The 16,857-nt window shown below is 36.5% G+C and overlaps 1 protein-coding gene across 3 annotated transcripts in view; it reads right to left on the bottom strand.

The window, feature by feature from the left end:
* Nucleotides 1–540: 540 nt before the first annotated feature.
* Nucleotides 541–16,857, bottom strand: part of si:ch211-112c15.8 (tumor necrosis factor receptor superfamily member 1A) — a 16,435-nt gene continuing 118 nt past the window's right edge. Inside the window, exons 1-11 of one of the 3 annotated variants that reach the window (XM_047357264.1) lie at nt 16,736–16,857; nt 13,899–13,995; nt 13,679–13,795; nt 13,431–13,538; nt 13,287–13,332; nt 10,559–10,626; nt 8,547–8,645; nt 8,210–8,374; nt 6,003–6,040; nt 5,603–5,696; nt 541–2,224 (exon numbers count right to left, since the gene is read on the bottom strand). The exon at nt 16,736–16,857 is cut by the window's right edge and continues 118 nt beyond it. In XM_047357264.1, the coding sequence (XP_047213220.1) occupies nt 1,893–2,224; nt 5,603–5,696; nt 6,003–6,040; nt 8,210–8,374; nt 8,547–8,645; nt 10,559–10,626; nt 13,287–13,332; nt 13,431–13,538; nt 13,679–13,795; nt 13,899–13,995; nt 16,736–16,750 (1,179 nt within the window). In that variant the 5' untranslated portion in view covers nt 16,751–16,857 and the 3' untranslated portion in view covers nt 541–1,892. The remainder of the gene's footprint in view (nt 2,225–5,602; nt 5,697–6,002; nt 6,041–8,209; nt 8,375–8,546; nt 8,646–10,558; nt 10,627–13,286; nt 13,333–13,430; nt 13,539–13,678; nt 13,796–13,898; nt 13,996–16,735) is intronic. The other 2 variants (XM_047357330.1, XM_047357386.1) reach the window with 2 other exon arrangements.

Raw genomic sequence — 16,857 nt, 5'->3', positions numbered from 1 at the left:
AAATTGAACCTTGCCTTGTTTTATTAAAATAAGTCATTTAAAAATGGAACATTTAATTTTCTGAATAAAAGTGTCTCACCTTTATGATGACCAGACGGAATACTTAACTGATTCTCACCCTTAGTTCCACCTTCAAAAATAGACAGTCACCATCCTTTTTATCATTTCCAGATCAGCACTATATTCTCAAAAAGGTAAGAATGTCACAGGTGGTAAACTAAATACCTTTAACTTCTTCCTTTAGCAGCATAATAGTGTTTGAACTTCTAAGATGTGTTGTCATGCACCCTGAATTTTACACTGCATACAGTTCAAATTTATAATCCTGATTTTACACAATATATCTATTGTTATGTAGAGAATACAGAGTGTTGGCCAGCTGTTTTTTGTACTAAGGGAGAATTTGCAATTCATGAGATTGAACCTCAAGAATAAAAGCCCTTCCAAACGCCTGAGCAAATTCTTTTGTCAGGGTCCTTTTAAAAAAGGCAAGTTCACAAAGGTGCTCCAGTCCAAGTATACTTCAGTCCACACACAAAGTCTTGCACCAACAATTTTATTCTTTACATGTCACATGTAACCATCTGGACATGGTTTATAACAGTACCATTTATTCTACAAGTATATCAGTAGGACCAGTGTCAATTCAAATGATAAATAACTAAACATAGCATTTTTAGTTTTATAAAATAAAAAACAAATTATGTCAACACAAATAAATACACAAACACAGGTTTCAGGATCAAACTAACATTTGAAATTAAATATTCATTAATACCTTCTGAAACTGGAAAGTTCTACTCCTTTCCTGTAAGTGAACTGAACTGACACACAAAAACTCTCAAAGTGAGATACCCAAACACCACAATTAAAAACTATCAGCTTGAATGGAATAAGTGTGGTGAGGAAAAAAACCCAGCCTACTGCACAATGACACCGTTTTAGTTGCAGGAAACTGAAAATCTGACGTCCTTTGGGGATTTCAGTCGTCTCCTTCGCAAAGGTGAGCAACAAGAATCAGAGGCTGAGCTGTACAGACTTTCATGCTGAACGAGTGCATCGACAACTATGCTGCTCAAACATCACAGATGTACTTGAATTCTCAGTATAAATAATAAAACCGATGAAGTCTTTATTTTAACTAGTCAAATAAAAACAGATAAACTAAAGGTCAGCTCCTGGAGCTTAACTAACCCAGGAAGTGCATCCTTTTAACAAACAATTCATGCATGATGTAAGTCTTACTCATATATAAACATCAGTTCGATGCTGTAAAACCACAACTCTCTGCAGTTGGACTATAAACGATTGCCACATGTTAGAAAAAGAGGTAGAGTGGTGTTTGCTTGAAGGTTTCAAAACAGAAGGTTACAGAGACCCGAGGGGCATTTCCCTCACTTGTATTAACTATTTTATCCACCACCCTCAGCAGATTACTGGAGAATAAAATATACACTTAAAGACACAAAGTGCTTCTGAAATTCGCGACTGTTGTTGCCTTTATCCACATGATGAAATCTCCTTCATCCATTCTCTGACTGACTCTGCTCTGGACCAAATCTGCATCCAGTATGTACAGTGTATGTTTTTTGGTATGCATTTAAATGACAGTCACAACTCAGAAAAATACTCAAATTGTAGACAGGCTTTAAAAAAAACCTACAACGCACTCCATGATGCTATTCTGCTGCACAATTCAGGAAATGTATGACATCATTGCAGGAGCCTGTGGGTGTACCAAGGTAAACTTTAGTTGCCAATGTTTTAAGAACACTTAGGCACACACAGAGAACTGATATTCATGATTCCTTCTGTATTACACATGGCTTTGTGTTCCTATCTAAAGCTGCAGCTCCAGGAGTCCTGCAGTACTTTGGTTTTTCATAGCTTCTTCAGACTGTGAGCCCTTGTTTCTCCTCAGGCCTCCACTCTAGCCTCTCCAGGTTTTCCTGCAGCTGCTGGGCACAGCCTGATAAATCCATGTGGTGCAGAGAGGAGTAAACGTCACTCAGGCTCGCAGAGGAGCGCTGGCTCCATAGCCTCAGCATCTGGTACTGCTTCTCTATAGACCCCAGACAAGTCTCCAGCTCCACTCGCTCCATCTGCTGGTCGGGCACGGCGAGCAGTCGCAGGAACTCCTTCCATCTACGCAGGGGCACTTCCTTGATGATTGCATAGAGCACGATGGCAGGCCAGCGATTGCATTGTTCGTATCGTTTAGCATCTGAGGGGAAAAAAGAACTTTCATTTTGCATTTTGATTAACTCCAACTTCAATTTGAGGCTTATTTCCACTGACTTGCTGTAGCATTCAGAATTGCTCTGTTTTGTCTCGTTACAACCACAAACATCTGTATATTTCATTGGGATTTAATGTGGTATGTTAGAATATTAATGAATAAAAAGCATCAGGAAGACTGAAGAAGATAGTAGAACAGGTCAGGGATGAAGTTTTGAAGAGGTTTAAAGCAAGGTTAGGTTATAAACTAAAAAGAATAAGAACGTGAAAGCCATTTTTAAAAGAAAAACCATGAGAACTCCTGTTTGCAGTTTTCCACAAGCCATACAGAGGACACAGCAAACATGAGAACAGAGTATTCTGGTCACATGGGAGAAAATTAAACTTTGTTCGGCCTACGTGCAAAATGAAGTGTGGTAAAACACTGTACATCATCATCAAAACACCACCTACACTGTGAAACATGGTGGTGACAGTATTATGACGTGGGTATGCATTTTGCAGCAGGGAAACAAAAGCTCGGTCAAAGTTGATAGAAAGATGAAAAGAACTACTATCTGAGAAGAAAACGTGTTAAAAACTTGAGACTGGGGCAAAGATTCAACTTGAGACAAAATAACGACCCTAAACATACAGCAAGAGCTACAATTGGAATGGTTTCTAATGAAAGCCTGTTCATGTGTTAGAATGGCCCAAAGTCCAGACCTAAATCCAACTGAGAATCTGTGGCAAGACTTGAAACCTCATGTCCAGAGACACCTACATCCAATCTCACTGAGCTTGAGCTGTTTTACGTCTGTCTCTAGAGATGTAGTTGCAGCCTAACATGATTCAAAGATGGCTGAATACAAACACATTTAGAAAACAATGCATCTTTTTCTTCCCAATTCACAATCATGTGCTGCTTTGTGTTGATCTGCCCCATCAAATCCTAATGAAACACAGAGGCTGCACTTGTTACGTAACAAAATGTGCAAAATTCTACAGGATGTCAAACACTTTTGCAAGCTCATGTAACTATGACTTGATTGCAAGTATATCACGAATACATTCGACAACATCTATTTCATTAGAAATGCTGAAATTGCTGCTGAATTTGAGTTCATCCTTATAGACTGAATGGGAGATATGTTTCACATTTCAGAAATTAGCGATCATCAGTCTATCATGTAATGTCATACAGACTATTTTAATCTAAAAAGGAAAAAGAGGATAACCCTCTGATAAACTGAGAGCCAGAAATGGTGCTTAGCAGACTGACAAGCATGTAAAACAAAGATATGCACTGATTATCTGATTTCCTTTAACCCGAAATGCTGACTGATGCGCAGGAGAGAAGGCGTCCCATTTCCTTCTTTCCACTTCAGCACGAATAGCTGATAAATTTTGTGTTGAGCAAGCACGCTTGAAAAGGTGAGAGCACCAAAACTTGAGACAACATGAAAATAATCAGATGGTGCAAAGCACCGACATTTTTTTTTTTTTTCATATAAATAAGGCTTCCTGCTGACTTGTGTAACCTTTATCCAGACAACAAAAATCTTTCCTGATTTATCTTTGATCATGACATTAAAATGCTATTGAGTACTAATAACTATTGCTAAATTTTAATTCTTTATTGTTTTGTTATATTTTAGACACTGGTTACATCTGACTCCACTTTTTCCACTGTTTTTTTGTTTGTTATTTGTTGCTAACTCTGATCTATGAATCATTCAGACATAAAAAGGCTGATGTGTCACTTAAAAAAAAACTATTTGATCTCTCTTGAATTGTTAAGCAGCGTTAATCAAAGCTAGGTTATAAAACAATAGCCAAAGCTTCGAACATCTCACAGAGCAGTATTCCATCCACCATCTAAAACTGGAAACGGTACAGCACAACTGTAAATCAATTAAGAAATGGCCATCCATCAAAACTGACAGGCCAGAAGAGCGTAAATCAGAGAAGGAGTAAAGAGGTCTGTGGTAACTCTGGAGGGGCTTTAGAGATCCACTGCACTGGAGGGACAATTTGTCAACAGGAAAAGTATAAGTCGTGCTTTAAGAAGCAGGGGCAACATTGTTGCCACAAGACATGTAGACGGACACAGCAAACATGTGGAAGAAAGAACTTTTTGGCCTACTTACGTAACACCATATGTGGCAGAAAACTAACACTGTACATCATCCTGACCACATCGTGCCTAGTGAAACTTGGTGGCAGCATCATGCTGTTGGGATGCTTTTCTTCAGCATGAACAGGAAAGCTGGTCATAGTTGATGGGGGGAAATATGGAGCTAAATACTAGGTAATACTGGGAGAAAACCTGTCGGAGGCTGTCAAAGATATAAGCCATTCGCGAAGGTTTACCTTCCAGTAAGCCAACAACCATAGACATAAGCCAGAGCATATCCATGTGTTCATATCCATTCATGTCCCTCTAAAGAAGACTTGGTGCTGTAACTGCAGCAAAAGGAGGTATTACAAGTATTGATGGCAAACTTTTCAGATTTTTATTTGTATAAAATTTGTAAAACCATGTCTAATTTTCGTCCCACTTCACAGTTATGCACTATTTTGTGCTGGTCTATCATGTAAATCCCAACAAATACAATGAAGTTTGTGGTTGTTTTTCAATAAAATGTGAATACATTAACCCGTTCTGAAACAAGGAATAGTGCACATTATTACATTCATGACACAGAATATTTGTATATCTATTATTAAATAATCCAAACAGCCTTATCAAACTCTTTGCAGGTCTTTCTGCTACATCTTATACTGGCATTTAACTGTGGTCTTCCCTGCTATATTTGAAATGAAACTAAAATTAGCAGTTTCAATGTCCCTCATAAAAGGTTTCAATTTAGCTGTTTTAGAGCTTTAGAGAAACCTTTTTAGTGCTTTAATGAGAAAGTAACTTTCTCTCTTTCATGAAGCTAAAGGTCTCTTTATGATTATGTGGTCATCTTTACATAGAGTAAAACTGAAAGGGGGATGACTTCCTTAACCAAGTTTCTTTGTTTAGATGTGTTCCTTTTATGTTATCACCCTGTGACTCATTTAACAGTTCTGGTGGTTATAAACCTCGTAGTAACAGAAGTGTTATTGTAAGATGACGTCTGACAGGTTTACAGGTGTTGGGTCTCATCTGAACTTATTTATGTTTTCATTAGTAAAAAACAAGTAAAACCAGTATCTCACTAGTCTTCTGAAATGTATCATGGCTACAAATCATCCTCAGAGTTCCAGTTTACTGGCAACTTAGTACATGATTGTTGTAAGGGACTTTGTCAAGTTAATGTTTTGGTACAATCCACAGAGCATACTAAAAAGGTCACAAGAGGTATATTTATGTTGGGTGCTAAATATTGAACCTTACTCGAGTGTACACCACGCTGCATGTGGCCGTTGATGTGAGCAGATGGTTCCTGACAGAGAGGCATCATGGGAGTTTCCTCAGAAAAAGCAAATGCCTGGAAAGAACAAACAGGAACAAGTAAAACACAACTTCCCCCCAGCCTTCTCTCTGAAAAGAAAAGGTCCTCTGTAATTTTTAAATACCGCTGAATTATCTTTGGCCTTTGTCACAAATGCTTTGGTTTACCTTCACTAGAGAGATACTTATCAGTATTTTACTTTTGCTGCTTTTGACCTTTGTGTGTATGTGCGTGTGTGTGTGAGTGTTTTATGATCAGCTTTCATCCACCTACAGTACTGCTACTGTCTATAGCCTACTGTTATCTGAACAGAGCATAAAGATCATGAAACTGAGCACAAACCAGCGTGGTCGGGCTGCCACAGTGATGACTCCGTTGTTCTGTAAGGAGAAATGTAGATATCATCAGTGAGTTTCGTGCACATATCGTGACACATTCAATTAAAAAATTGTGTTACAAATAAGAAATAATGCTACCATATTCTGAAGCCTGATTGTCTTTTTGCATTTTTAAGTATTCGTTCATAATTTCATAATACATTTTGTTTAATAAAATACTCAAACTTTTTTTGTGTTCAGTGCAACTATAAAATGCTCAGATATTTTAAGGGCATATATCATCATATGTTGGTCCCAGATAACCTGCATATCTTGATAGTTCCTAAATAATTCACAGTTTGCCTATTATTGCTTTTTAGGGCGCATTCACACTGCTGGTCCGGTTCAGGGATCGGTACAAGGATCGGTACAAGTAAAAAAAAAACTGTCACCGAGAGATTTTTTAGACCAGACCAAACAAACCCATGCAGTTGCAACTGAATGTTTCGGTGGCAGTATTGCGCTGATCAAGAAGAACACAAAGCACGAAGAAGAAAGTTTGTCTCATCGGGTTTTCTGTTGCTACTAGTGATGGAATTTATTACTCTTTGAAGGGAACCGAATCTTCAGGATCCATTCACTTCAAAGGGCCGTTCAAAAGAGCCGTTGAAATGATTTGTTTTTGAAAATTTGCATTTTTCAAATAACAAGCAATTTGACCCCAAATATAGTGTTACATATATTAATTTTGGGAAAGCTGGCATGTGTGGTGGAATTTACTACAAAGTTGAAACATCTGTATTTAGTAAGATTAACATTAATTAATTAACATTAACATTAATATTTAAAAGATGCAAAATAGATCCACAATAGATGCAAATTAGATCCACAATATGTTCATGCAAAAAATCTCTCTTTAAAAAAAAACATCAGGTATGAAATATCACATTCCCATGCACTTCTTTACTACAAGTTTTCTGTACAGTGATAGCATTTTAATGGTATATGTAATATAGAAATAAAAGAAAGGAAGCAAAATGTAAATAGAAGAGAAAAAAGTACACTTGACTTGCTTAGGCAGAAATCACCAACTGCACCGTTAAATATAAGAATTATGGGCAATGCACTAATGGTAAACAACCCTTAATGGTAAACATTAACCAAATAAAATCTTTCTTTCTCCCGCTGCACGCAGCTTGTGTCGGCGTCACACACAGTGCCACACACATGTCTGCCGCCATGACACATGACCAAATCAAACTGTAGGCAATTAACGTACGCGTTGTATGCTTATACCTACCCTACTTTAGATTTTCATATTTAATTGCCTAAGTAATATAATTTTAAATGAAATTAAATTGAAAAAGCCGCATAATAAGCTAGCCAAGAAGTAAAATACAAAGAACGGCTCTCACCAAGACTTGAGTCCTATCGTTCAAGGTAAAGAACCGTTCAAAAGATCTGTATCGTTCATGAACATCACATAAATAGTTGCTGCTTTAGTGTTCACACGTAGGTGTGCACCTTCACTTCTTGACTACTCCACATAGCCACACAAGACATTTCAAACTCTTTCGACTTCAGATTCAAGCTTTTATTTTCTTTGACTAGGGTCCTTTTACTTCTTCTTCTTCTACTCAAATGCGATACATCTTATATTACATCCTTTTTTCCTGCTTTTGATATGCTGGCCCGGCATGCATTCACACTCCGAGCAAATCATTCCAGGGTCTGGATAAATTATAATGAGACCGGTTGTCATAACCGTGCCAGGGAATGGTCTTCTGGTTCATTTCAGGGTCTGGGATGGTTTTACACCAGCCTGATCTGCTCCAGAAACTGAACTCTGACACGGTACAAAGCGTTCTAAAGGTTTAGTGTGAAAGCACCGTTGCTTTTCATTTGGACTCAAAAATTGGACATTCCCAGTTGCAAAAAATGAACATGAGAACTTGTACTTGTCGGACTTGTAAATGAGAGATTTCTTGGCAAAACAGACCTCAAAATAAACAGTTATCTATTAATTGGTGAGTTTAGTATCCTTTACTCAATGCATCATGCTTAGACATGTTCTTTAAATAAATGTTTGAATGAAGTTGTCTGTAAATGTAGGGGAATCTTAAGGTAAATTAAAGAAATGCATGACTATGGGTGAAGCAAAGAGGTTTTCGAACGATCATGTTATTGCTGCATTTGATTAAATATGCTGAGTTCAATTCAACATCTGGTTACCATTGAAACTTGGTTCCTGAGGAAGTCTTGCCAAATCTTTTTTTGTGGTCCAGCAGGGAAGAACATGTTCATTTCTGAGCAGGTTCCTACAGAAGAGCAGCAGGAACCAAAAGAGCACCAGAAATATGGCCGCCACAAAAGAAAGCCAGACAAAGAGGTTATCTGCTGAAAAAACAGCAAAACAGTGGGATGAATCCTTTAATCACAACAACTGACATACAGGGGAAACACTTACATTATATTAATCCTATTAAAACTATCCACCAGAGTTGGCTACATCTACAATTTATACTCTAATAAAATAAATTTATGGTTGAAATACAAAGTTTTAACTTACAGTCCTTCGGCGCTTTGTTCTCAGTAGGATTTAATGTTTTCAGTGGGGTGGAAGGAATCTGTCCTGATTTTGGAGTGGTACTTGCAGTTGAAGCAGACACTACAAAAGAGAGAAAAGGCATTGCAATCACCTGTTTACTTTGGATTTCAGTTATCACAGATCATCTACGCCTATGGCACAAAAAGTGAAAAACACAACGTTAGAAAAATACAACTTTCTCATATCTGTTGAAGACATTCAGTATTCACAGTTTAAAAAGAAAACATGCAGTGCCTTAAAAATAGTAACATTGCATTTTTAACATTTTATTACTCACATCCAGTATTTAAAATTGCTTTTATCAGCAAGCTGTATTAGCAGTTCAATATGTCTACCACACTAAAGGTGCAAAATGAAACACAAGACGTGAAATGAGTTCATTTAGTTTCTTGTGCTACCTGCTGTATGAAAAAAAAGTTAAATATTCATAGATACTCAAAAAAAAACTCAGATGATCATGAGAATGTAAAGGTTTCAATAACTGTACATACATTGATAAGAAAAATGTTTAGGCTATGATTCAGAAGATTGTAAAAATCCATGTATAGCAGCAATGACATCAAGCAGTCTCTTGCTTGACGTTATCAGTTTTGTGAAAACTTCAGTCCATTCTTCTTTTATAACACTACTTTCGGTCGTTGAGGTTTGTAGACATTGGGTATCACAGCTTTGTGAAGGTCTCAACACAACATTTCAGTCAGCTTTGACTGGACTGACTGTTCACAGTTTGGGCCAAGTTTTAGCCGTCATAAAGATTGTCTTATCACATTGATATATTGAGTAATTTAGAGTTAACTCAATGACTGCCAGGTGTCCTGGTCATTGCAAAATAAGCCCAAATTATCACCCCTCCACCACCATGCATCACAGTTGGTTTTATCATTTTTTGATAGGTTTTATTTTAATTAAAACCCAGCATCTGGGCTTTATTCCAAGCTGTCCTAAAAGACATTGTTCCTGGAGTTATATGGTTTATTCAGAGGCCGTGTTTTAAAGCTGATTTAGGTTGCCATATTCTGAATAAAATTGACTTTCTCTTAGCAGCCCTGCAGGATCTTAAAAAGTTTTAATTTAATCATTAAACTTTAGTACATCTATAATCCCCATACAGGGTCTGAAATTATATGTTCTAAATTGGCATGTTAATTAATTTATCGCTTCTTTCATCAACTTTTTTTCCTTTTCGACAAATGCATGGAAAACGTTCATCAAGTTAAGTTTACATTGTTAAATAAGTTTAATATACTTAATAAATCTATTAATTTAACTTAAGTTATATTTCTGTTTTTAATGTAGGTCGTTAATTATTAGTGGTCCTAAAAAGGGCTCACAAGCTCTTAAGTTAACCTCACTGAGACTTGCAGAAACACAGCCTGTTCTAATTTTGCTGTCATTAGCTATTTATATAGTTAACCTGCATTTAAGATGGACCTCTATGAGGTATTTTATCAATTCACTGATCACATCTTGGCAAGAAGCTGCTGGGATGTCCCTTTCTAGGGAGGTCTGCATCTGTCTGTTTTGTACTCCATTATATGGTCTTTCTCACTGTGGAATGGTGGACTTCGAATAGTCTGGAAATTACCATATAGCCTTTCCCTGAACTTATGCTTTTACAGTGGTAAATCACACTGAAGTTGATCAGTTAAGCAACTCTATTTCATTAGCAGCACCTGGCTATAAAGGCTGCGAGGAAGTACTTTGTTTTCCCTATGACTGTGTATCCTTCGAACAGACCAACCAGGTAGAGCTTTAGCAACGTTTTCTGTTGTACCCTTGTTGTCAGTTTGGTGGTCTGCTCCTTCGTGTTACCAAATTATAACGATTCATTATATAGGTTTAGGCAAAATCTGGAGTTCCTTCTGTGCAGCTTTTTTAAAATCCAGGCTTTTGGTTTATAGTTGTACCATAAAAGAATTCTGAAGATATTTTAAAAATAATGAAATAACAGATGTGTCGGGTGGTTTACCTACTTTTTGCAGTTATGTTTGGGGGAAAATTACATTTTTTCTTGCATTCTGGGTTTCCCATACAAGAAGTTCTGAAAAAGAGAGACACAAATATTAATTAAGTGGAAACGAACATCTTCACTTGCATTCACTTTAACTATAAAAGTTATTGCATGCAGTCATTTATTTTATTTGCAAGTCCTTTGCCACTATCAAAAATATCTTTAAAAGCTGCAAATATCCTATACCAGGTATATACCAGGTATAATAGAGTGTGAAACTCATCAGGAGCTGAAAAAAGGTTTTCACAAACTGAAGCAAGTGGATCTCTTAAAGCATAAATCTAGTGTAAAATTCCTTATTTGATTTTGCATTGTTTTTGACAAAGGAAAACTGGCTCAGAGTTCAAAACTGGCTTTAAAACTGGCTCAGAGTTGATCTGTCTTTCTTTCCTAGATGAAGCCACTAAAGGAGCTACATCCATTAACATTTACTTTTCCTTCCCATAGAAAGTACTCCTAGATCAGTGCTTCTGTGTTCTCTTTGTGTCTCTGCTCTGTTCTCTCAAACCCCCAGTCGGTCATGGTAGATGGCCGCTCACACTGAACCTGGTTCTGCTGGAGGTTTCTTCCTGTTAAAAGGGAGTTTTTCTCTCCACTGTCGCTACATGCATGCTCAGTATGAGGGATTGCTGCAAAGTGAATGCAAGCGACTGTCCACTGTCTCTACATGCTCATCCAGGAGGATTTAGATAGAAAAACCTTTTAACCAGTTTGAATAAGTAACTGAATCTGACTGCACTGTTCTAAAGTCAGGATTAATTGGAATGTATGTACCTGACTTGAAATCTGTATAATTTGATTGAACTGACTTTGTGAAGTGCCTTGAGACGACATGTGTTGCGAAATGGCGCTATATAAATAAAACTGAATTGAAACTAAATCGAAAGTTGCGAAAACATATAAGATGAAGTAGCCACTTAATTGTACCCAACTCAAACTATTTGAGCTAAGTTTCAGCAAAACGAAAATCATTTTAACACATTAGGGCACATAAAGACAAAGTAGATAGTTTAATAAGAAGGATAATTCTTAAAAGCATCTGTGCATGATTCTTTTAAATGATATCTTTTTAAAATTATCAACCCATTCTACTGAAGTACAGAGTTAGAGTATTTTTCTTGAGGGTGTATCCTTATCAATCTTATCAAAGCTTCCTGCATACAGACACATCCGCAGTAAACAGTGTACAATGCCGGCAGTGCAGAGCCTCAGCAAAACCACAGAAACCGGGTATCCTTAAAGAGATGTGCGAGGTAATGCATATGTCAGACTGGGAAATTTACAGCAAAGTTTGTTCCCTTCTCTCGGGAGGAAAACGTCTGAACAGAGGAACCATAAAAGTTTATAAATAATTCTCTTTTGTCCAGATTGTCGATTTGCTATTGCAGAGGGAGTTTCTGTGTATATGGATAGAAATAAACTATTTTCTTTTTAATGCTTAGCAATTTCTGGACAATTCCACAGAAGCATCTATCAGGAGATTTGAGGGTACTTGTAAGAGCTTCACAAAAAAATACATTTAAAGCTGAAAACATTTGTCACATTTGTACCCAGTCTAGAAAGAGATACATCAGTTTTAACATTAGTACTATGATGCTCCTAACTAATTTATACCGTTAGTCATTCACAATTCATGAAATATTATGTTATTTTATTTTACTCCCAGAGAATCACTAAAATGTTTCTCATAAAAGAATAATTAAGATTATAAGCATTATTTAACATTTTTTTACTTTGATAAACGTATTAAAACCAACTTTTGTAACAAGTCTTTAGGATGGGAAAATAAGTTTTTTTTTCTTCAAATTTAGACCATTGTCATCTTGATAACTTTGCAGTGTTTTAATGACAAAACAATTGCATTAAATGTTAGGAAATTTATGTTATCCTATTTGCTGATTGGCCGAAGGCTGTCAGCAAATGAGATGTTAGGCCACTAATTCTGAGTGTCCCTAAATGTAATTCAATTCAATTCAGTTTATTTATATAGCGCCAATTCACAACACATGTTGTCTCAAGGCACTTCACAACAGTCAGGTTCATACATTCCAATTAATCCTAACCATTGAACAGTGCAGTCAGATTCAGTTATGTATTCAAATTAGATAAAAAGTTTTTCTGTCTAAGGAAACCCAGCAGATTGCATCCAGTCAGTGACTTGCAGCATTCCCTCCTCCCGGATGAGCATGTAGAGACAGTGGACAGTCACTGGCGTTGACTTTGCAGCAATCCCTCATACTGAGCATGCATGTAGCGACAGTGGAGAGGAAAAACTCCCTTTTAACAGGAAGAAACCTCCAGCAGAACCAGGCTCAGTGTGAGCGGCCATCTGCCACGACCGACTGGGGGTTTGAGAGAACAGAGCAGAGACACAAAGAGAACAAAGAAGCACTGATCCAGGAGTACTTTCTATGGGAAGGAAAAGTAAATGTTAATGGATGTAGCTCCTTTAGTCATTTCATCTAGAAAGAAAGAACAGATAAACTCTGAGCCAGTTTTCAAGGTTAGAGTCTAAAAGAGAGCACATGGAGTTAGTCACAGTAAAAGCTCAGTCAATTTCCATGTCTAGGAGAGAGAAAGGGTTAAACACTAAAAGACAGGGCCAAGTGGATCATCGGTAGATGGTGAGCATTAAGTTGTTGCCAGCAGAAGCTTGGACGATGCCCCTCTCCAAATGTAGCATCTCTTACCTTCTGCATGGCGAGCACATCTCCATAAAATCTTCGTTATCAAAATCTAAAAAAATACAATTAGATTTTTGTTTTGTTTTGCTTTGTTATTATTTTAGAGGAGCTGTGAACATGGGAAAGCCATTTGGATCAGACTTAACTTACCGTTGGCAGTGGAGCAATTCTCGCATTCAGCATTCTGGTAAAAACTTCCATCTTTACATTTACACACCACATTACTAGTAGTTGTGCACTGTTTTTTAGCTCCCATAGCTGAAAACAAATAGACATATTATTGTTTATATAATGGAAATTATTTGCTCTTTTTGACAATAATGTTCACCTAATTAATTAGAAAGGTTTTCAATTAATAGGTTTTCCTAATGTCTTATAAAATAACCAAAACAACTTACCACAAGGACTGCACCTCAGACACCTTTCAATAGTGTTGTTTATTGCTGTAAATGTGCCTGCACTGCACTGTTTACAGAGATGCTTTCCATTTTCACATGAACCAACTTTATAAGTCCCTGAGAACAAGCCAACAGAAGCAGAAGGAATGTTAGCTGAGCTTGTAGAGATTTGGAACTCGTCAACGCAATGCCAGCGATGCATTTTGCTGTATCAACCTACCAGGTAAGCAAATACTTAAACACAAATCTTGGACTTGTTCTGTCGCCTCAATGAGACCCTGTCTGGTGAACACGAGGGCAAGTATCAGTGAAACAACCTGAAACAAAGTTGATAAAAACTGTACATTAAAACCTCAGACCCCATTTTCCTTGTTTTCAATATATTTATTCAAAATCAAATCCTTCTTATAAATGCTGAGCAGCTTTTTGCATGTTTCCTCAAGTATTTGATGATTTATCTTTAGTGATGAGCTCAGAGTCCTATAGGTTGGAAGGCCACCTTTCCACCACCCTAATTTTTAGCTCTCTTTACAGATTTTCTTTCAGTTTCTGGTAGTTTTGACTGGGCCACTCCAAAATGTTTATATTACTTCCAGCCAGATGAAACATGTTGTTAAAGAATTTTTTAAAATTTGTTTAAACTGAAATCTGTTGGGGCAATTAATAATTTTGGGCTTAACTGTGTTTTTTGAACATGACTGAGGCTTTAGGTCAAGATGTCCAATATTGTGAGGCACCTTTATCAAAGTAGGACTGTTAGGCCAAGGTTGCGCAATCTCCGGAGGCCTGGAGATGTTGTAAAACCACAAAATAATCAGACATTTTGTTACGTATATTCCCAGCCAAGAAGTCAAATGTAAATGTCGCTCTTCAGTTCAGGGCCAATGAAATCCACAGCTAAAAGGCAGTGGACTAAAAAGAACTAAGAAATACCTACAGGCAGATTCTGGGCTGCCATGAAAGGACTTGATGAAGAAGCAGATAGCTAAACCTGTAGGCACCATGTTGAGTAAGTACTGGTGGGTTGTGAATATTAAAGATGAGCTCATTTGTTAGTGATTTACTGAAACATCATTCTTACTCTACTGTCACTTTTGGGAAGACACTTCCTTTAACAACAGGAAGCATTTCAAAGTAAAGACTCTTCACTACATAAATAAAAATACTCCACTTTTGGCTGCTGGAACCAGATTGAATAATAACATGGACCTTTATCTTGTTTGACTTTATGCTACTGATAACACATTTTAATAACTGTGACCACACCAGGCATGGGCTGATGTAAGATTTACCGTGTATGATAACTTTGATTGGAAACAACAGTTTCATGGCCTAATATGTTAATTTAGGAGCATTTTTTCAAGTGCTTATTGCACAAAATATTCAATCTTTTTTGCTGGTCTTCTCTCAACTCTGGGTGGGTAAAAAGCTCATCAGATAGATAGCTGTCTGTTCGTGTAACCAGCCTGCAGTCGGCTGCTTTTAGCTTGCCAACGTCTAGCAGATAAAACTTAAGATAATAAAATATGTTTGTTTTATTCAAATTTTTTAGGCTTAGGTTATAAAAAGAAAGATCTCAAACTTTTCAAGAATGAATACTTTTTCTTATATTTTAGGCAAATATAGAAAAACAAAAAGCATGTAGTTTATGGCTTGGTGATTAAAAGAGGAAAGTTTTCTATGCATTTATTGCTTAAAAATACATATAAAATTTACTAAATATAGCTGTTTTTATTGCTTTTATTTTTAAACACTTTGCTCAGTTTAATACCAGTTGTGGCTCTGTGGCTGCAGGTTGCAGACCCTTGTCCTAGCAAAAAAATTAAGCTCAATTAAACTTGTTAATAAGCCAATTAATCAATTAATCAATCAACATACTGTTCAAAGAAGGCAATAACATAAACTAACTAACAATTGAGCCCAAATGTATTGATGCTCCTGCTAGATTTAAGTTTTAAATATTTTTTAAATTTTACCAACATGTTTTCAAACAGTCCAGCCAGAGAATCTGTGGTGGGGCTAAAGATTAGGGTGATGGCAAGGAGGTCTTTCAACCTCAAAAGACATGGAACTCATCACCAAAGATAAATTGTCAAAACATGGTGGAAACATGCAACAAGCTGCTTAGAAATCTTAAGAAGAGTTTAACTCCCATTTTGGCAACAAAAGTTATGTTACTGATTAATGAGAATGGTATGAATAATTTTCGACATGCCATTTTGTATTAAAATATAAAAACAAATCATGTTTTTTTTTTTAACTGATACTCCTAGTACACTGTTAACATATTTTCAGTGATGCCTCACATTTCTTTTTCTGAATTAAAATTCTTAGTTGAATGAAAATAATTTTACATCTAAATCTGCCAAAGATGTGACAATGTTCAATGTTAGTCAAAGTTATTCAGAACCACTAAGAGGAACCTAAAAAACCAAATGCAGCTTCTAAACCACACATTACAGATCACTGTCCTATAGAAAAAAAATAAGTCTCATACTTGTTAATAAGTCAGTTATCCAATAAACTCATCAACAAAGTGTTAAAGGTGTGTTAATCATGAAAACACAATCAAACACAATTAATCATAAAAATTACTTCTAAGACCATATTTATGCAAAACCCATCACAAAAGACAAAAGCTTTAGTCATAAGTAGATCAGGACTGTTTAAGTTAGAACTTTGATTTTTTCTATTCTTTAACTATTGAAAGTTGGGCTTCACAGATCTCAACTACAGTGATTTTGTTGGTGGCAAAGTGAAAAGATCGAAAACCATTGACCTAGAAATTGATTCTTTATGCGACTTTCAACACTTAGCCGAACTACATTCAGTCAAATAAGTCAGACTATCAACAACACAACCTTGATACTAAATGTATTTTAAATATTGAACTTTTCTAACTTCTTTTTAATAACAACTAAAGACTATATCTCATGGTATCCACCTTGTGATTCACCTTCATTTTCTAAAATGTGAAAATGACAACAAACTCTTTCAAATTAAACCATCCTTCCTACAAAACCTGCCAATGCATGATCCAAAGTCTGGATTACTTACCAACATAAGGTCCATGACAAGAGCCCAGAGTGCAAGAAAAGTATATATAAAAAAAAGAAATCAATTAAAAAGTGAGATTATCTAGTCATCACTACGCGTTGGTCCCATGGAGTCGACTGACA

The sequence above is a fragment of the Girardinichthys multiradiatus genome, chromosome 1, assembly GCF_021462225.1.
Source record: "Girardinichthys multiradiatus isolate DD_20200921_A chromosome 1, DD_fGirMul_XY1, whole genome shotgun sequence".
Taxonomy (NCBI): Eukaryota; Metazoa; Chordata; class Actinopteri; order Cyprinodontiformes; family Goodeidae; genus Girardinichthys; species Girardinichthys multiradiatus.
Note: the sequence above shows the minus strand (reverse complement) of the source record. Positions and strands in the feature narration are given on the sequence as shown.